Raw genomic sequence first — 21,038 nt, 5'->3', positions numbered from 1 at the left:
GATATGCAGCCTTGGCTGGTCTGCCATTTTCTATGTAGATGAGGCTGGACTCAAGCTCACACTGGTTCTCCAGCCTCAGGTTTCCCAGGGTCAGGATTACAGATGTGTTCTGCCACATGCAGCCCTTTTCAGCTCCTTGTGGCGCCTTCTGTTCCTATAATGTCATTTTAGTGCCACATCCACCTTGTGCACATGGATGCTGTTCTTTTGTGTCCTACTTCAGGAGTGCAGATTTGTGGGAGATGCCTTGTCATGGGCCTAAGGGACCTCACAGCAGAGATTCAGTTTCCATCCTGGGAGCACCCACGTTGTAGATATCCAATGACTTGTTGAAAACTGCTCCTTTGATGATCTCTCTCATCTGCTCAAACACCTCTAGGGACTATTCTAGCCCAGATGTAATTCTGGCCCACTGTGGGAAAGACCCAGAGCAGAAACTTGGTGTCTGTTTGCTGAATGAACTGAGTGTGTGGCTCTGGATGGCTGATACTTCACTTGGACTGGTGTTCAGTCCAGAATTTATTCTCTGATCCCTTCAGGCTGCCTGGAAGATGGAAAAGAGCTTGGGCTTGAGAGCCAGGCAGACCTGGCCTGGCATTTCAAGGTTTGTGCCTTCCTTCTAACTCTGGGAGTTCAGATAAGTTACTCACAACTACTCTGAGCTCTTTTATATAATAATAATAATAATAATAATAATAATAATAATAATAATAAAAAAATGTGTATAAATGTTTTTTTCTGAATGTATGTATGCACCCTATTTTTATGCCTGATGTTCTTAAAGTCCAGAAGAGGATTTCAGATACCCTGGTAGTTACAGATGGTTTGTGAGCTGCAATGTGGGTAGCAGGAATCAAATTGGGGGTCCTCTGGAAGAGCAACCAGTGCTCTTAACCACTGAGCTATATCTCTATATTTTATACAGGGATATTTGTACAACATTGTAGCAGAACTTTAAGGCATGAAACAAATGTCCAGAGCACAGGGTACCAAACTTGGTGGAACTTTGGAAGTAGTCAACATTTCTATAGTAGTATATGTCAACCTTGAAAATATAGAAGGTATGATGTGTGTGTGTGTGTGTGTGTGTGTGTGTGTGTGTGTGTGTGTGAGAGAGAGAGAGAGAGAGAGAGAGAGAGAGAGAGAGAGAGGTTGAGAGATTCAGTGAAATACTGTGATCCGATTCCCAGCACATAAGAGATGTTAATAATATTGCCTCACGTCTCCTTCATCTCTTCTCTATAAACATTGCTCTTTATAACACCTGCTCCCCCGCCAGGCTTAACGAACACCACCCAGGCTTCTTCTAGTCCCTTTCTTATTCTCCTTTCATCTTAGAAGTTCTCATAAAACAAGCCTTGGTCATGAGGAGTGAACTAGTGAAATAAACAGACCTTGTTTATGGTCTTGAAGACAGTGCACACACAGATTTCATTTATTTATTTTTTGTGGTGCGGGGGATGGAACCCAGGTCCTTGTACATGTTAGGTAAATTGTCACCCACAAAGCTACATCCCCAGCTCTTGAACTGATGATATATATGCACAGGTCACAATTCAGTCATTGTTTCCTCTGGGTCTCACCGGATGGGTACCTGATGTTTCATTTAAGAGTCGCTACAGAGCAGACCTGTTCCCACAGAGCAGCGGTCATGCCCTCTAACTGTGGTCCTGTGTCCTGCCACATCAGTGTCAGGAGCCTTGCTGGAAGCTCTCAGGCCTGACCTCAAATGTATTGTGAGAGAAATCCCAGCTTGGCAATCTGCAGTGCCGTGAGTCCTGGCCGTTCTGACCTGGGCTGACATTCAAGGGCCACTGGTAGAGAAGCTGCAAAAATGGAAGCAGCCTGCATCTGTAGCACAGCTGGACACAGATCTCAGTTTCACAGGACTTGAAAACACCACGTCTGCTCTTCTTGTCTACATTTTTGTCCCACTCGAACCTGCTTCCTCAGTGGTCCGACGATTACTCGAACCTGCTTCCTCAGTGGTCCGATGATTGGGGTAGGCCTATGGCTGGCTGCAAACTTGCATTCTGAACTACTCATTTTTTTTTTTCATTCAGGTACAGGGTTTTTTTTTTCTTTTATAGCAAAGAAAACCCTTTCTGTCATCTCTACCTGTTCAAGTTGTCCTTATCTTCAAGTTCTAAGTAGTTCCAGTAGATGGTTTTTCAACCTCTCCCAAGCCCAGTGACCATATGGGGTCCCATTGGTAGAACTAGGAAATAGATAAGCTAAAGGAAAAGCTCCCTCACTTCCTTGCTGACATATTGCCAGCCTCCAGCCCAAGCACCTGCCAGGCAAGTGTAGGCACTAATTATTTGTTGAGCGAGTGAATGGAAGGACGAATGAGAGCAAGAGGCAGGTGAAGCCAGGAGGCAGTTCTGTGTGTGCACAGAGGACTTACAAACCATTCTCACGTATTGTGAGCACCTTAAGGCAGGGCTTGCTGCTGGTTATTTCTGAGTCCCAGTGTCTTGGTCAAAACCTGGGAAACTGAGCCGTGGGAGTTCATGGACCACCTTGGGAAGTAACAGACTAGACCAGTGGTTCTCAACCTTCCTAATGCTGTGACCCTTTAAATACAGTTCCTCATGTTGTGGTGACCCCCAACCATTAAATTATCTTGTTTCTATTTCATAACTGTAATTTTGCTACTGTCATGAACTGTAATGTAAACATCTGATATGCAGGATATCTGATATGTGATCCACAGGTTGAGAACCTCTAGACTAGACATATGCTTGGAGGGAAGTTATCCGAGGGATTTTAAAGTCTGAAAGTCCTAAACTTGAGGACTCTGTGATCCATTCAGCTTGGAAAGTCTTGAAGCCAGCTGGCTATTCCTTTCCAGGATTTACTGGACAACTAGCCACTCGCTCTTTGTTTTAGAAATAAACTCACAAAGTATCTGATGCTCTGAGCATATTTAAAGACTAGAAAAGTTAAAATGTTGTTGTTGAAATGAAAATTAAAATGACTTTGACATCCCATCTTACCCCAGTCAGAGTAGATACCGCCAAGAAAAGAAAATGGCAGCAAATACTGGGAGTTTACAGGAGAAGAGGAGCCCCTGTTCCTTGCTGGTATGTGAATGCGAATTGGTAGAACCGCTGCGGAAATCAGTTGCAGGGTGTGAGCCAGCTATGTCCCTCCTGGTTATCCACCCAAAGGACTCCACATCCTACCAGGGACACTAACCCACACATCCATGTTTACCGCTGCCCTTTCCACACCAGTGAGGAGATGGGAACAGTAGAGATGTCCATCAACCGATAAATGGATAATGAAAATGTGGTTCATATACTCAAACGACTCTTAATCAGCTTTAATGAACAATTAGGAAATTCATAGGAAAATGGGTGGAACCGGAACCCTGGGTTCAGAAAGAAAGACGCTGCATGCCCTCTCTCACCGGCCAGTCCTAGCTTTTAACTGATGACTACATGTATCTAGGTGGGCATAGACATAAAGCGGTTAGAAAAGAGCCCGTGGATGGGGCAAAACGCTTCAGGGGAGAGGCGGGGGGAGGGGGGCAATACGCGAGGTATGGAGGTGGAAAGGTAGAATAGTGCAGTGGGGGAAACTGGCTGGAAGGGCGGTAGGAGGGAACTAACTAAAAGAAAGCTTGTACCACATAGTAAGGAAAACTGCTACTTTGTAAACTAACTAAAAACAATAAAAATAGGGGCTGGAGAGATGGCTCAGTAGATAAAAGCTCTGATAGCTCGTTCAGAGGACCAGAGTTCCACGCTCACTGCCCACACGGAGGCTCACAAGTGTCTGTGACTCCAGTTCCAGGGAGCCTGACACCCTCTTCTGGCCTCTACATGCACTACATGCATGTGGTACACATACATATAGCTAGACAAAATACCCCGTAAACATGAGAAAGAAATGTTCTCAAGTTTCCCAAGTAATGAACAGACTAGTTAGACGCAGTTCACAGAAGTACAAGGGCATTTCAAAAGAGACAAAAGATCAAAGTTGCTGAGTGTATATCATCTATAAGCAGGGCAGGAAGGGATTTGATGTGGTGAGAGGGTCAGGTGAAGGGAGTGTGACTCCAAGAACAGACACCATAAAGTATCCATCTCTGCCCATCTCAATTAGCGTATAGGACCAGAAATTTTAAAACTTTGAACTAAGAAGTTCTGAGAATTTCATACGTGGTACTTTATTCATGTTATTTTCACCCCCCTCCCCCTGCAACTTCTTCTGTGTACCCCAACTCCTTCTCAAAGTCATAGCCTCCTACTCTTTAATCATTGTTCCATACACGTACACATAAAATGCATATGTATATATAAATATGGCCTGTGTTGCTCATGCGTGTGTTTGTCTAGGGCTGGCCACTTGAGATTAGATAATTTATCAGGAGACTCCATCCTGGAAAAGACCGGTTCTCCTTCTCTCTTGGTTCGCCATGAGAGAGGTCGGTACTCCACAGCCCTGGAGGCTGCTGGGAGGGGCAAGCGCTGCTTTTTCACAGAGCCCAGAGAAGACACGGAGGAACACAGTGAGTGGGAGCTGAGCCTTTGAGTGGAGGGCAGTGAGACCTCTGAGTGCGCCATCCTTCTCCGGTGCCCGTACCAAGTGTGGTTCTTGAGTGTCTGCTGGGGGACATGCTCTGAATTCAGTTGAATAACAAGTCTACTGTGAATCTGAGCAGGGTGCTGGAGGGACATGGTGTCAGAGTGGGACTCTGGTGGAGATCAGCCACTGGGAGGCACAGCAGTGCTCTAAACCCAGGCAAGGGGTGTGCTGCAGAGCAGACAGGGCCCCCGACTCTGTTCTGGATCACTATGTGACCCACCATGTTTCAGTTGAAGACCATACTGCCTATTATTAATCCTGGAGCTGAGATCCATGCCAAATCCCCAGACACGTGCAATTCTGGGCCCCGCACATGCTGTCAAATTCCTTTGTAAATGGAGAAGACTTAGCTCATCTCACATACTGCAAGAGCAGTTCCCTGGGCTCAGTATATAGGCTTCACAAAAACCAAGACATAGTACAATCTTGCCCTCATCTCCTGTGGAATAACTTTCCCTTGGAGGCAGATGGTGAGTGGATGGACATGAAGCCGAGTAAGGGGACTCTTGTGATTGATGAGGGCCATATCCCTGAAGCTTTTGCATCTGGAGACTGCTAATGGGGTTAACTTGTTCTCTGGGCCTGGAAATGTCTTAGGGTGTCGGTTTATTGAAGAGGTTGGGGATTCTTAACCTGTGTCTCCATCTCCTGTGTCAGAACACCTATGTGAGACAGAGGCCATGGTAGCCTTGCCCTGACCCAGATGCTAGGTCTCATCAGGCCCACCAGAGCAGAAAGAGGAGTATCAGGTGTTGCTGGCATTAAGGTTCAGCTTCAGGGCAAGATCCACACGTATCAGAAACTTCTGGATAGTGAGGACGGCCAGTACACACCCTGATACTGTGTCAATACCAAGTATGATAGCAGAGACCTCTTGGGAGTGACTTCAAAGGAGCCCTGGGGACCACAATTGCAAAGAGAGAGAAGCTGTTGTTCTTCTTAGTGGCTGAGTCAAGACTTGAACCCCCGTCTTTGAAGGAGGTCCAAAGCCCATCCCTTGGACGCTTTGAAGGGAAAAGTTACAGGGAAGCTTGAGGGCTGGTTCTGGAGCTATGGATCTCCAACCAGCAGCACCAGCATCAATGAGGACTGGTTGGGTGTACACGGTTTTGAGCCTTTTCCAAACTTTCTGAACCAGGGCCTTCTTTTTTTTGCAATAGTATGAGGATTTATTAAGCTTCTATATAGAAGGGCAAACCCTGCTCCTAAGAGCAAGAGCCGCATGAAGACTTTTAAAGGAAAAACCCACAAAATCCACAAGATTACAATTCCCATACAATTTCGTTTCACAAGATCATGGTCTGATCACAGAGTGATCACAGAGTGGGTACAGTCCCTGTCCCATGTACATTCTTCCTGAAACCTCAAGGGGGGTATCAGGGCAGGAGTGGAGTTTACACAAAGGTCACGGTGGTCCTTCCTAGAACATTTGCAACTGTCCCAGTCACAGTTGAGCACATCTCTTAACAGACATCTTTTTACATTGTTATATGGTTGCAGGGGAGATTGAACAATGGCTAAGTCAGCTTGCTCTTGGAACTAGATTTTTAGTTTCTCATTTCCTGGTGCTTGAAGTTTCTCTTTTCCTGAGGCTTGGGGGTGTAAGCCTGAAGGGCTAGGGTCTTTCATTCCCCCATTTTCTTTTTGGCAAATTTTAATCTTAAAATTATAGTATTACATTTGGTAACTCATGGCCTATTTTAGTAGCTCATGGCCTGTAATGGCCATGCATAGTCCATGTATAATTAGCCATCTTGTCTCTATGCCAGGGAGTTTTCTTTTGACCCAGCATTTCAACTTCTTTTGAACAAGGAATTGGGACGATGTATTCTCTTCTGGAGACTATACTTTCAGGGATCATTTCTATAGTTTGTTACCAGGGCCTTCTTTTACCAAGTCTTTCAGGTGATTCTGATGCATGTGCAAGTTTGGGAGCCCCTGTGATAGGAGTATGTTTAGGGTAAGCCCCTGTTTGTCCAGACACTATAGAGAAGTTTAGACTTGCTTTCCCAATGCACCCCATAGCTGAGGAGTCCATAGCCACGGAGATATTGTCTCTTGTGCATTTTAAAACCCTGAAAATGCGAAATGTGGCAACTGGTGAGTCTCACATACCATCAGTCTGGAAAGACCCAGACATACTGGTCCGCTCAAGTTCCCTGTGATGTTCTACAAGTGAGTTCTTCAAGTAGATGCCTTGTCTTAGAATCCACAGGTAACTGATACATAATCAGGAAGTTCTGTGTGAGGCAGCCATGGCTAAGAAGAGGCAGGTCTCCAGAACTCAGCATCACAGCTGACCAAAGATGAGATACATCTCTGGAGATATTTAAAAGGAAGTTTTTACAACCACTGAGGAGGGCATTCGGGCATTTGGCGGGGCTGGGTGCCATGATGCTAGCCAATTTTCTGGCTCCTCCCACCCTCTGAGCTCCTGCTTGCTAGTTCTTATTCACTGGTGAAACCACAGGCACCTGAGCAGGCTCTGCTCCCCACCCTCTGCTTTATAAACTATGCAGATTACAGTAGCTGGCCGCGAAACATACAAAGGACAGCTGCTGGTGGTTTAATCCGGCCCCTGTCCTGGTAGGGAGCTTGGCTGCAGAAATGCCGTAGTCTCAAGCTCTAATGGTAAAGGGAAGGAGATTAAGTTAGACTGTCGCTGCCTGCCTCTAGTTATCCTCATCCTAAGACTCCTGCCTGCTGACAACTGTCCATGTGCACACCGATTCGCTTGTGAGGACTTAGGACTTATACCATGGTCACCAAGGAAAGGCCACAGGCTGTCACACCCTCCTCTCCACTGTAACTCTGTTCTTTTCTCTAAGCGGTGGAGTGTGGCACAGGTAACTCATGCTCGAGGCTCTGACCAACAGTAGTCTCAATAAGAAAGTGCGGTCTTGATTAGTCTTACTGCAGCAAGCATCCGGCTCAACCATTTTTGCTTCTCCTTTGTACTTAAATAGCTTCTCTCATCCAGCAAGTTCAAAGCTGTCTAACAAAATAAACCATCTTATTCTTGCACCACGACAGCGTAAGTAAGCATCGTTCTGCCCATTTAAGGAAGAGAGAGGGAGGGTGAGTCACTCAGCGGTTGAGGGATTCTTCTGGTAGTATGAAGTGAGTCAGTGGGGCCTCAGGGGCATTGGCCTGTGTTTATTAAGTTCATATCCAATGACTTGACCTTAGCGTGTAATGTGACAATTCGGTGTAAGGAGGCTGTATGGGAAGTGGTTTGGTTTCCTGGGAAGAAGTGCTGGGCTCAGGGATTATTATACATGGTGTGTGTGTGTGTGTGTGTGTGTGTGTGTGTGTGTGTGTGTGTGTGTGTGAGAGAGAGAGAGAGAGAGAGAGAGAGAGAGAGAGAGAGAGAGAGAGAGAGAGAGAGAGAGAGAAAGAGAAAATTCCCCGGAAATGCAACATCCATCGGTACCAGCACTGGAATCAGGGTGATGACAATTAATTATCCTTCACCTCCTCCTCATCCGAGGATACATGTATTGAACACGTACTATTAACTAAACACTGATCTAAACTGTAGATAACTCTGTATACATAAGCCCACTTAATCCCCACAGTAATCTCACACGGTCAACGTTGTTTTCTACTTTGAAGACGAGGTGCCAAGGCTCCGAGAGGATAAGTAACACACTAAAGGTCACGTGATTACTGAATGAAGCATACAAGATCCAGATCCTCCAGCAACTGCGCTCTAATCACTGTACTTTCAGAAGCCGAGTCTCAGATTTTTGTCAGTAGGATGGACAGAACTGTGATTACACCATCGTTTTGATTCCTTTCCTTAGAGCAGTGGTTCTCAACCTTCCTGATGCTGTGACCCGTTAATACATACAGTTCCTCATGTTGTGGTGACCCCCAACCATAAAATTATTTTTGTTGCTACTTCTTAACTGTAATTTTGCAACCATTATGAATCATAATCTATCTATCTATCTATCTATCTATCTATCTATCTATCTATCTATCTATCTATCTAATCTGTGTTTTCTGATGGTTTTAGGTGACCCCTATGAAAGGGTCATTTGATCCAAAGGAGTTGTGACCCTTAGGTTGAGAACCACTGCCTTAGAGGCAAGGCAGATGCTGCTGTTATAGGACTCATTCTGAGTTGAGGACACCAAAGTGGGAAGAATGGGAATTCCACACTATCTCCAAGTAGCTTGAAACTTGAGTACAATTTTGATGACTAGGATTGGATGAAGAAGCTTAATCCATGCCCTATCCCACCCTCGATGCCATAACCAAAAATCACAGCACATATCAAGGAAGAAGAAGCATGGTCTGAAACCCTCATCCGTGTTCACTGCTTTTACCATTTACAAAGACTATCATTTATCCTGTTTGAATTTCAAACAACCTTGAGAGAGGCAGAGCAGGCATCATCATCCTCGCTGCGCAAGGGGAAGAGCTCAGGCCTAAAGAGACGAGGAATCTCCTTCCAGGCTCACAGAGGAGAGGGTAAAACTAGGTACTCAAGCCTAGGTTCAGTTCTGGCCCATTGCTCTTTCTCTGTGTGCAACCATGAAGAGCTTTGGTGAAGATATATGTGGCTGAAACTTCACATCCTGATTGCCCTTAACTACTAGAATAGACTTCACAGGGAAGGACATTCATTCCAGGGCCTAGGGTCCCACAAAAGATCATGTTACTAGGGCCCCTCACACTCTACATCCTCTCCACACAAACTCAACATTTCAGGCCAAGCTTCTGGCATTGGTCAGAACTATTGGCTTTTCTCAGCCAAAGACTATCCTTTATGTTGGGTATTATAACCTCTTTTTTATTTTATTTTATTTTATTTTATTTTATTTTATTTTATTTTATTTTATTTTATTTTATTTATTTATATTGTGCCTCTCTTTCCTCTGGCTCTTAGACATCCTGTGTATTGGTTGCTCACATTGTTTTCCAAGGTTTTCCACACCTATGAGATCTTTGGTCTGAAGAGGGCAGTGTGGTGTGTGCCCATCAACAGGTTCTCATGCTGCCTCCCACTTTACTCTGTTACTCTGATTCCCTTTCTGGATTTCCTCTTTAAATGGATATAATCCACATTGTCTCTCATTTTTCTCTTCTGCCCCATAGCCCTGGAACCATTTCTCACATCAGACCTGCCAAAAGTTTCTTTCTCTTCTTAAAAACATACCCCTGGGGAAACCATGGGTCTAATGCATGGCCATTGCCAACCCCCTTCCTTGTGGGCTCTAAAGCAGCAAGACTCAACTAGAAAAGTAACTAATTACCAGAAAGAGATTCTTAAGGGGCGTTAGAATTCTAATGAGATCAATTCCTTTGAGTCTTGCCTACGAATCGTCTACAAAGCAGAGTACAAATGGACCTTTGAAAACTGGGAGCTAGGGCTTGGAGATGGTCCAATGGGAAGTTGTACAAGCATGAGGACCCAAGTTCAAATCCCTGTGAAGTCCCCTCAAAAGCTGGCTTTGATCAAATATGCCCGTCATGATGGAGGCAGTGACAGGAGGGTCACTGAGACTTGCTAGCTGTCAGCCTAGCTCCAGGTTCAATGAGAGACCCTGCCTCAAGAGAATACAGGGAAGAGCAATAGAGCAGGACACCTGATGTTCTCCTCTGGCCTCTGTATGTAGATGGGCATGTGTGTGGACACACACACACACACACACACACACACACACACATTCACACATGGGGGGGTACGGGGAACAATAGATGCTAGTCAGAAAGGGCTCTATCCCTTCAGCCTGTGGTTGAGAACCATGAACTGGGATTGAAATGGCCCAACTGGACTATGAGGCAAGCGACAGGTTGGGAGAGAAGTGGTGATGGGTAAGGGAAGGATATTTTATCGACTTGTCCAATTACATGGCATTATGCACATCGGAGAGCTCCAGGAAGGGCAAGAACACATCATACACCATACCCATCATGATCCTGTCCCCAGGACTATGCTAGACACTCAGTGGATAGTCAGCAAATGTCACTACTCACAACATCACATGTATAATCTTAAAACTGTATTAAATACATTAATATGTTTATAAATAAATATAAAATATTTTAAATACAAATTATATACTTCCAAATGTCGCCTTACACCTTTAAAATACCTCATCTCTTCACTTCTGTCTATTTCTTGTTTACTTTTTGGGTCCAAATTGGGCCTAATTGGCCTGAATTATCCATAACCAGGGAATCCCTTATGAGCTGTGATTCTTCTCTTTCAATTCGGTTCTGTTTTTAGCATAGAAAAGATGCCTAGGGAATGTATTTTGAACTAAATTGAATCACATAAAGAAAGGCAGGTTTGAGGGTCGATGGAGAGTTCAGTCTCTCTTAGAAGGATTAAAACATGCAAATAAAACATTCCAATTAAGTCAAGAAAGCATTTAAATCTACCGCTAGCCTGAGTGAGATCCCTGGAACCTTTATGCCGGGGGTCTCATTTCCCTTATTAGCTCAAGAGGCAACTCTTCTCCAGCTGGTCGATATTTTGAAAGCACTGCAAGGGAGGCTGGACTGACAAGGGGTGCCAGCCTTGTGCTTACTCACCAGCCAGTCTGTCCGAGGTCTCCATCTTGATTTGTTCCACATCACCTTCTGCAGGGCAGTCAGCAGGGAAACCAGATACCTCCAGGAGTAGGTTGCAGATGACAGAGGTAACCTGCCCTTCCCGCATCTTCAGTGTGACAGATGCTTGGCCAACACCTGAAGCCAGTGCATGTCTGACTGTCCCCATTCCTTTCTCCTTTTGACTTCTAATATTCCGTACTCATAAGGAGCAAATGGCATTGCTGTTCTTGGAGTTTGCATCACCGGAATGCAAACAACAGTGTATTTCAGCTACAAACAAATCTGAGACTTGGATGATGGAGATGATGCTCTGCTCTGGATGCTGTGGGTCGAGGTTGATCTTTCAGAGACCCCAGAAGCCATGGTCCTGTGTCTGCAGGTCTTGTAGGGCCCTCAGCAGGGTAGGCTGTTTTTCTGACCATCAATTTCGTACGTTTTGGTTACTTTTCAGCTTTGTACTCTGCAGATTAGCCCATTTGAAAGTGGACTAGCTCTGTCTGATTCATGCGGCTCTGCACAGTTCCGGGATTCCCGTCCATGTTTCCCCCTTGATGCTTTCTTCTGAATGTTCTTGTCTTTCTTGTTGGACATCTTCCTCCTTGTCTCCATCTGGCTCCATTTCTTTGATCTCTCTGTATTGGTGGGATTCTATTACTGCCCTCCTGGATGACCAAATTGGCAAATCTTCTCCTATATAAACACCTTACCATTCTTTGGTGAAGGCCTCTAGGGGGCTACACTGGGCAGCCCATAGGTAAGAGCGAAGGGTTGGGGAAGCTGCAGGCATTCCGTCTGTGCTCAGGGCCAGGCTTCCCTGGATGGGGAAGAAGGCAGGTTGAGGAAGCAGCTCTTTTTCTGGGGAGCCTGTGCTTTGGAGCAGGCTGACAAGTATGGGGGAGTCAGGTTCTTCTGGTCTTTACCCATGGGTTGTCATCTTTGCATGCAGTGTCCTTGCCAACCATTCCAAGTCCAGATGGAAGGTGACAGAAGCTCCCGGCCAGTGCTGGCCTTGTCTCCTTCTGCTGGAAAGTCTGGGTGGTACCTGTCTCCAGACCCGCCTATTTCTCCCACTTTAATAGTCTTGGGAAAAAAACAAAGAAAATTTGATGTTATTAAAAGTCCAAGGCTGCTTTGTAGTGCTCTGGGCCTTTAAAAATCTCAATGTTTTTATAGTAAGTGGGGGTAATGGTCTTGGAGAGTGCAGACACTGGATCTTTTATCGGAGACTCCAGCCACATGAAGACTGCCATGAAAGCTCACAGAGAGCAGGGCTCCAATAAGTTGACAATAAAGCAGGAGCTCTGGCTGCCAGCCAAAGCCACAGGAGCTTGGGGTGATGCTCTGGAGATGCAGGCAGTATCTGGTAGTGTCTATAATTATGTAACTTTTATACTCCTAATTTGGGCCATCTCATCCTCAGAACTCTGGTCCCATCCACTGCCATGCCACCCATTTCTAGCTTGCCTCCATTCCCCCCACCCAGGCCCTCTACCCCTGGTCAAATCCTGTGCTTATAGGTGGTACCTCAGTGTTTTCCTCCCTAGCATCTAGGCCCTTGGCTTCAATGATATAACATAGCCTTCCTTTCATACTTTTGGACCCTTTGTCCTTAGAACATCTATATGCACATCAGTAGGGCTGGAGCTTTGGATGTCCAGAACAGAACATTGTATATATGTACTTTGAACTTAGAGAATTTGGCAGGATGTTAGAAAGTTTAACTGGAAATTTAAAAATGATTTTTAATGTTAAAGCTGACATGGATATGTTATATACTATAGAGCCAATTTGCTCAAGTTTAAGATAAAGTGATTTCTTGCCTGGGGAGAACCTTTTGGGCTATCTCTTTACCTTGCTGGGGATTGAATCCAGGAAACTGCATATAGTAGGCAGTGCCCTACCTACCACAAACCTGTATTCCTAACCTTTTTGGGTTATCTCTTTACTTTCCTAATGAGCCCATTCATTCTGTTTTGATTGATGTCCCATGTAAAAGTTTGATAAACACGTCCTTATTCCCACGTTTCTTTTCCTAGACAGTTTAAATGAATTTACACTGACCCATCAGCTAATATTTTTCAGACCTCTTTCAAAACTGTCTCTCCTTCTAGAAACTTCTCTGTTCTCAAGGCGATTATTAAAATCTCTACCATTCTCTTAAGTGATAACAGAGGGCATTAACATGGTCCTGTAAACCACAAAGATCTCTCCAACCTTCACAGTCAAGGCTCAGATCAGCCCAAATCACCACCACAGTCATCCATCCTTGGCCTGGAATGCGGCAGCATTCAGAGAGTTGTCTCTAATCACCAGGAACAAGAATTGATGCCTGTGAGTGAATGTAATGTCTTCACGCAATCTCTGTCTCTCTGTCTCTCTCTCTCTCTCTCTGCCAGGTTAGCTAGGACAGGAGGTTGATTATGGGTCTTCAGGATCTCTTCATACAGAAGAATGTCACTGGGATGGACCAACACCCAGCTGACCAGGGCTGGACCATGTGGCTTCTTTGAAGGTACACCGCAGGACTCCGATTTCATGGGTGTAATGGCAGAAGAAGAGTCCTGACTTAGCAAGAAGCTCAAGTAAAGAATTTTATGGGACCAGGGACTCCTCTGAGGGAGGCAAATGACAGACGGATGGAGAGGGCGTCTGAAAACCAGTGAAGAAGTACAAAGAAGAAACATGTTACATACTGTGTCCACACCCTCTGCAGAAGGGTTATAAATTCTCACCAGAGGAAGAAGACCTAGAGCTCCGAGGCTTGGAGAATCCACTCTTGTGTCTTCAGCCAGGCACCTCACTCCCTCCAGCACCATGCCATACAACTGCTGCCTGCCCACCATGAGCTGCCGCACCAGCTGCTCCTCCCGGCCCTGCGTGCCCAACAGCTGCCACGGCTGCACCCTGCCCGGGGCCTGCAACATCCCTGCCAATGTGGGCAACTGCAATTGGTTCTGTGAGGGCTCCTTCAATGGCAATGAGAAGGAGACCATGCAGTTCCTGAATGACCGCCTGGCCAGCTACCTGGAGAAGGTGAGGCAGCTGGAGAGAGAGAATGCAGAGCTGGAGTGTCGGATCCAGGAGAGGAACCAGCAGCAGGACCCTCTGGTGTGCCCTGCCTACCAGGCCTACTTCAGGACCATTGAGGAGCTGCAGCAGAAGGTGAGGGGCCATGCTGTCATGTCTAAGTGATTACCATTACTTGTTATGGTTCTCAGCCTGAGGTAGAGAAGTGTTTCTTGTTTCCATCTCACAATGACCCTTGCTTTCCCATTTTCCCTTCAAAATAACCCTGTTATAGAAGTTGATGGTTTTGCATTTATTTCTCATGCTCACTAATTCATTCGGTCTCTCCTTCCGCAGATCCTGTGCAGCAAGTCTGAGAATGCTAGGTTGGTGGTGCAGATAGATAATGCCAAGCTGGCTGCAGATGACTTCAGGACTAAGTGAGTTGTTTGGCATTCACACCAGCATCCTCTTCTTTGGCTTAACCTCCAGTTAAGGAAAGAGATTTCCATAGCTTTTTCAAACAGCAGACAATCTGTGAGATGTGAATGGTTCTGCCAAAGACGTTGGGGGCAGAACCAAGCAAAAGGAATCACAAAAACAGAAAAGTACAAGGTTGGGTTTTGATGGAGCATCCAGAACTCTCTGTCCCCTGGGTCTATTCATCGCAGGAAGTAGGAAGGCAAGGCAAATGGCGTCTAGCAAGGATTAATGTTTGGAGTCTGGAAGACCCACCAGCTGCTGCTCTGACCCTGCACTTTTTCAGGTATGAGACAGAGCTGTCGCTGCGGCAGCTGGTGGAGTCGGATATCAACGGCCTGCGCAGGATCCTGGACGAGCTGACTCTGTGCAAGTCTGACCTGGAGGCGCAGGTGGAGTCCCTGAAGGAGGAGCTGCTGTGTCTCAAGAGGAACCATGAGGAGGTGAGACCAGATGAAGAGCCTAACTCAGCCTCAGGCTTTGGGGTTGGGAGAAGCAGAGCTAAGGGTATAAACGTAAATCTCAGGATGTTTTTATGAATCCCCTTCAAAGCCACCAAGACCTGATGTGAGAAAACTATAGATGAACTGGCCCATGTTCTCAGACAGGATAGGCCTCACATTAAAAACCCATGTATGGTTTCCCAGACATCTCCATTTGCTGGCAATTGGACACAGAGCTGTAGAGTTCCAGACTTGCAATATTGGTGATCTGATTATTCTCTTGCTAAGACCAATAAGTCAAGGCAGATGAGTGTTGCCTGAACTCTTCCAAAGTCTTGGTGAGGAATGAGTGGCTTCTCCTAGGAGGTGCTATGACACGATTTTGCTTCTTTTTTGGTAGCAAAAAGATTTGACAGACAATCTGAATCGGTCCAGCCATCTTTTTGCATTCAAGGGTCTCACAGTTTCCAATCTGGGAAACTTGTCTGTTAGCCTGTTCTTCAGCAGCAGCAGCTCAGCAAACCCTTGGGATTTCCCCTTGAAGCCAATGTCATGGCAGGGTAATGGTGAAGGGGGAGCTGAGCTCATGGAGACTGTTTGCCTTGAGCTGATATGATAGACTGCTGCACTCCAAGGTTCTTTCCGGAGGAAGTAGTCTTAGGAGGGCTTCCACAGGCAGGGTTATTTCTGAGACTCATTGAGGGGGAGTAACTCTGAATATATACATCTGTAGGAAGTCAACACCCTGCGCTGCCAGCTTGGAGACCGCCTCAACGTGGAGGTGGATGCCGCTCCCACTGTGGACCTGAACCGTGTGCTCAATGAGACCAGGTGTCAGTATGAGGCCCTGGTAGAAACGAACCGCAGAGAAGTGGAGGAATGGTTCACCACACAGGTGGGCACCTGAGCTCACGGTCACCCAGGGACTGGGTCCCCCAGGACCCTAAGCAGGGTCTGATCCTGTCTCTGCCCTTGCCTGTTGCAGACTGAGGAGCTGAACAAGCAGGTGGTGTCCAGCTCAGAGCAGCTGCAGTCCTGCCAGGCAGAGATCATTGAGCTGAGACGCACAGTCAACGCCCTGGAGATCGAGCTGCAGGCCCAGCACAACCTGGTGAGTAGTGTCCACACCTGCTGCTGGGCAGTGTGGAGTCAGGAGGCAGAGTCACTGGGGTGCCCTTGGGGCCATTCCCTCTCCTTAGCTCTTGAAGCCTGTGACTCCTTTGGGAGGCCATGCAGGAGCCTTTAGAGGGGACAGCTCTGTGACAGCCTTTGCCTTCTCCCCCACAGAGAAACTCTCTGGAAAACACACTGACAGAGAGTGAGGCTCGCTACAGCTCCCAGCTGTCCCAGGTGCAGTGTCTGATCACCAACGTGGAGTCCCAGCTTGGTGAGATCCGGGCTGACCTGGAGCGTCAGAACCAGGAGTACCAGGTGCTGCTGGACATCCGGGCCCGGCTGGAGTGTGAGATCAACACGTACCGGGGTCTGCTGGAGAGCGAGGACTGCAAGTGAGTGCACAGAAGGAAGGCTTTGATAAGAGCTCATGAGGGAGTACAGGACTCAGTCGGAGCCCTTGGAGATTGTCTACCTTGGGGAAAAAAAAATCACGCCTTCCCACCTGACATGCTGGAACAGAACTCACCAAGCACTGTGGCCGTCATCGAAAACATCAAGTGGTTTCTTAGCACAGTAGTTTGTGTACGAACTGAGATTGCACAGCCGTCTTTGTCCTCTACTGCGATAACTTGTAGGGTCATGTGAGCTGTCTTTTCACAATACTTCATTGTATAGACAGCTTAAGATAGGCACTATCTAATCTTATTGTGCAATTACCCCTCCGGTAGGTTGGTGCCGTCTTCTTCCAGTTCTCCTTGTAAGGAAGCTGGGGCTTGGAGAAGGCAGTAACCCTCTCAAGGTCAACAGCTAGGAGTGTATAGATTTGGGGTGTCTGTGTAGTACTTGTAGCTCTCTGTAATAGAGTTTTAGCGATTTAAAGATTTTTTTCTAGTAGAGGGGAACTGAGTGTTCTCAGGCCAGGACAAGTCCCGACAGGACTTCTACTCTTGGGGACTCTCTACTATGTGGTTATGTATCTGCCTCACCTCACCTTTCTGTCTATTTTTTGTTTCTAGGCTACCCTGCAATCCGTGTGCCACAACTAACGCATGCGGCAAGCCCATCGGGCCCTGCGTCTCCAACCCTTGCACGCCATGCCCACCCCCTGCCCCGTGCACACCTTGTGTCCCCCGCCCCCGCTGTGGGCCATGCAACTCCTTTGTGCGCTAGGACCTGGGCGATGCCCAAGGGGACAGGACACAGGGCTTAGGGCTCCAGATCTCTGACCCAGTTCTGGTTCGTGCCACAAAACAGGCATCAAAACACAAAATGAGTAGCCAGCCCAGCCCTGGGATGACAGCCCCAGAAACTGTGTCTTCAGCTACCACACCCTTCTCCAGACCATTCTCTGTCTGCCTTTTCCTTCAGAAGGACCTGACTCTCCCTTGGCTTGCCCAGAGGACTCTGAAGTGCGGGTGGCCCTCCCTTGTAATCTCACAATAAACGTTTTCCTGTCCAAAGCAGATGCTCTTCTTACTGCTGTTCATTTGTTACCATCCACTCACCGCTTGAGGACTCTATAAAAAAAGCCACTTGAAAGTCAGGCTTTACAATGGCTTGAGTCTCGATGGGCAGATGGCTCGCCTGGACCAATGGGTGAGGCAGAGCAGCTGTCGGGAAGGAGGGTGAGGCTGCTGCAACGCTGGGCTACTGTCTCCCTTTCATCATTTCTATATTTCTCTCATGACGTGGATTCTCTCAGAGCTGTTGATATCCAAGTCTGAAATTGAAGCCATGAGCTAGGGATTGCAAAAAGGCTCTGGAAAAGTCATCTTTTTTCCTCAGTGAGGTCCTTGGATCTGGTGCTCTATGATGCTGGGTAATTGTGGCCCACATAACCTCAGGAGTACCCTGTGAAGGACTCCCCTGGCTTTCCCTGCCATACTTAGGATGTCTTCCTCTTTTTTATGTGGGTTTTCATGACTTGCCTGGGCTTCCAGTCATTGACTGAGAAGATCTATCAGTTCATCCATGGGACATCTTTTCTTATGTCAATCTAACCAGTTCCTACTCCGTAGATGCCAGGTGGTGCAGCAGGGAGAGACACTTAAGGGCAACTCCCAACCACAAGTCACTCACAATTTGTTAAGAGGCATAAAGTTAGACCCAACAAGTGCTATCGCCCTAAGACGCAGAACCTTGGCATCTGAACTGCTGAGTTGGAGCTGGAAATACATATCTAACTATTGAAAGAGACAAGCTCTGGAGGCCGAGAATAGCAGTATTTATCAAGAAAGGGCAACTTCCTTTAACTGGAAGAAAAATCCACAGAAATGATAAGCGTTGACATCAAAAACCCCCAGAGGATCCTCAGGATGTTATCAACCTACTCTTTTGAACCACAGTCTTGTGAACTGACATAGCTAAGACACAGTGTCTGCACCATTTACAATTCTTACCAGAAGAGCACAAGGTTCCAATTTCTCAGACGCTTGCCAACACTTCCTATTTTCTGTTTGTTTCAAGCGTAGTCATCAGAATGGGTGTGAAGTGGTACCTTACTGTGGTTTCCATTTGCATGTTCCTCATGACTAAGGACATTGGGCATTTTTAAAAATAGTCATCTATGTATCTTCTTTGGAGAAATGTCAGTTGAAGTCTCTTATCTGTTTTTAAGATGGTTTCTTTTGCTTTTTGGTTATAGGAGTTTATCATAAATTCTGGACCTTATTTCCCACCAGATATATGGTCTGCAGACATTTTCCCCCAGTTTGAGAACTCCTTGGTTTATTCACCTCACTTTCTGGTGCTTGGACCCTGAGCTCAGGGCCTTAGACACTTTAAGCAAGTACTGGCTCACCAAGTTATATTTCTAGACCCATGTATCTTTTCTTGACTTAGTTCTTTATTTATTTTTTAAATTTAACTTATTTTATGTGTGAGAGTGTTGCCTGCATTTATGTAAGTGTATCATGTGTGTGTGTGTGTGTGTGTGTGTGTGTGTGTGTGTGTGTGTGTGTGTGCCCTGCCCATAGAGGCCAGAAGAAGGCATTGGATTCCTTGGAACTGGAATTACAGAGGGCTCTGAGCTGCCATGTGGGTACTGGGGACTGAACCTGGGTCTCCTGTAAGAGCAGTTAGCACTCTTAACTGCTGAGGCTTCTCTTCAGCCCCTTGATTGAGTTTCTGATGCACAGGAGTTTTATTTTGGTGGAAGTTTATTCAGTTTTTCTTTTGGTTGCCTGAGCTTTTGGTGTCAAATCCAGATTCACAGAGATTTTCATCTACAGGTTTTATAGTTCTAGTTCTGATGCTTGAGACTCTGGTCCTCTAAGAAATCTTAAAAAATTAAATGTATTTACATATTTTTGTATGTGTGTGTAAGAGAGTGGTCCCGTGCCAAGCATGTATGCAGAAGTCAGAGGACAATCTACAGGCGTCGATTCTCTCCTTCCACTGTGGGAGTCCCTGGGATTGAACTCATGGTGTTAGGTTTGGCATTGTGTGTCTTTACCCACTGAGTCTTCTCACCAGTCCCCTTTTGGGATTTTCCATGGTTGGTATGTGGAAATGCTTCCTGATCTCTTGATTTTAGCAAAGCAAAAAACCCTGATTTGAGACCAATTTTGGACTTCTAACTTACAGGATTTTAAGGAATAATTTTGAGTTCTTTTAAAGTCTTTAACTTTGTGGGAATTCATGACAGCAGCAACAAGAAACCAATATAGCCCATACCTATAGAGTGTTCACCATAGTAGGATGTTATCGCAATGAATATTTATAACAGTGTTAGAATTAAACCCATTTTACAAATGAGGACACTGAGGCTTGGAAACTTGCTTAAATTCACATTTAGTTATTAGAACCAGGTTCCACACAAGACTCTACCATACAATACGAAGAATGGAATGTCTACATCCAGGCCAATGACATTCTTCAAAGCTGTCCCCTATGCACAAGCTTCTCACACAGGTACATTCCAAACTAATTTTTTGTCAGGCCCCTCTAAAGACAATAATGGCTCATAATTGATATAATTATACAGTTTGTTTGCTTTTGATTATCTAACTTGTCTACCCTACTCCCAGCTTCTCTTTGAATGGCTTCACAAGAGTCAAGCTGATCCTCAAGCAAACAGGTTTGTTGTTCACAAACTGAGTATTAAAGAAATGCAGCCCTCCCCCAGACAGGGAGCTGTGCCCATGATTTAAGTAGAAATAATGTCTGCAGTGGAGGGGTACTATGGTTATGAACAAAACATATAGGATCCATGAGTCATGATATGTTTTTCAGACACATCTTAATATTGTAAATAAATGTGCTCTACAGTTCCCCAAAACCTTCCAAATGGCTTTTAAAAATGGTTTCCTGGTGTTCCATGGTCATCAATAGACACATGGCAAAACATCAGTTCTTAGTCTTGGGGGTGCTTTGAAAAACTTGGGGGAGCACATTTAAAAGCTTTTGGGAGGGCTTTCTCCTCCCAAACAGACTGATATAATCAGCTCAAGAGGCAGAAGTCAGCTTGGCCCCAGGGGACTTGTAGACTCTCAACAGGTGAGACGTTTCCCCTGGCTCTGATGAAGCCCACTCACCGGTACCTGGACGCTGGTCAGAACCATCAGCTTGATGTTCTTGTAAATTTCCTGAATTTTGGTTTCCCCAGAGGTAATGAAGGGATAAACAGCTCATCTCCAACTACTTTACACATTTGTCAAGAAAAGCAAGGAAAGTGGTGTTCATGGAAACACTGTCAAAAGGGAAATTCTATTAGGATTATTAATAATTTTGATTATTATTGACCCAACACATGACTTAGCTTTTTAAGGATAGAAAAGTATAGCGCTCTCTCTCTCTCTCTCTCTCTCTCTCTCTCTCTCTCTCTCT

At 45.9% G+C, this 21,038-nt stretch overlaps 1 protein-coding gene across 1 annotated transcript; it reads left to right on the top strand.

The window, feature by feature from the left end:
* The first annotated feature begins 1,635 nt into the window (after positions 1 to 1,635).
* LOC102912677 (keratin, type I cuticular Ha1) lies at positions 1,636 to 17,674 on the top strand. The gene is made up of 9 exons (XM_076543372.1): positions 1,636 to 2,063; positions 3,009 to 3,086; positions 13,563 to 14,328; positions 14,530 to 14,612; positions 14,939 to 15,095; positions 15,829 to 15,990; positions 16,081 to 16,206; positions 16,383 to 16,603; positions 17,228 to 17,674. Exons 3-9 carry the CDS (start codon positions 13,981 to 13,983, stop codon positions 17,379 to 17,381), a joined length of 1,251 nt encoding a protein of 416 aa, XP_076399487.1. The 5' UTR covers positions 1,636 to 2,063; positions 3,009 to 3,086; positions 13,563 to 13,980; the 3' UTR covers positions 17,382 to 17,674.
* Positions 17,675 to 21,038: the final 3,364 nt, after the last annotated feature.

Source organism: Peromyscus maniculatus, chromosome 8 (genome assembly GCF_049852395.1).
Source record: "Peromyscus maniculatus bairdii isolate BWxNUB_F1_BW_parent chromosome 8, HU_Pman_BW_mat_3.1, whole genome shotgun sequence".
Classification (NCBI taxonomy): Eukaryota; Metazoa; Chordata; class Mammalia; order Rodentia; family Cricetidae; genus Peromyscus; species Peromyscus maniculatus.
Note: the sequence above shows the minus strand (reverse complement) of the source record. Positions and strands in the feature narration are given on the sequence as shown.

Bases quoted from the DNA above. Each gene is read 5' to 3' on its own strand.
- LOC102912677 (XM_076543372.1), top strand. From the start codon at position 13,981: ATGCCATACAACTGCTGCCTGCCCACCATGAGCTGCCGCACCAGCTGC. The intron at 14,329-14,529 runs GTGAGGGGCCAT...CTCCTTCCGCAG, and splicing joins TTGAGGAGCTGCAGCAGAAG to ATCCTGTGCAGCAAGTCTGA. The intron at 15,096-15,828 runs GTGAGACCAGAT...ATACATCTGTAG, and splicing joins TCAAGAGGAACCATGAGGAG to GAAGTCAACACCCTGCGCTG.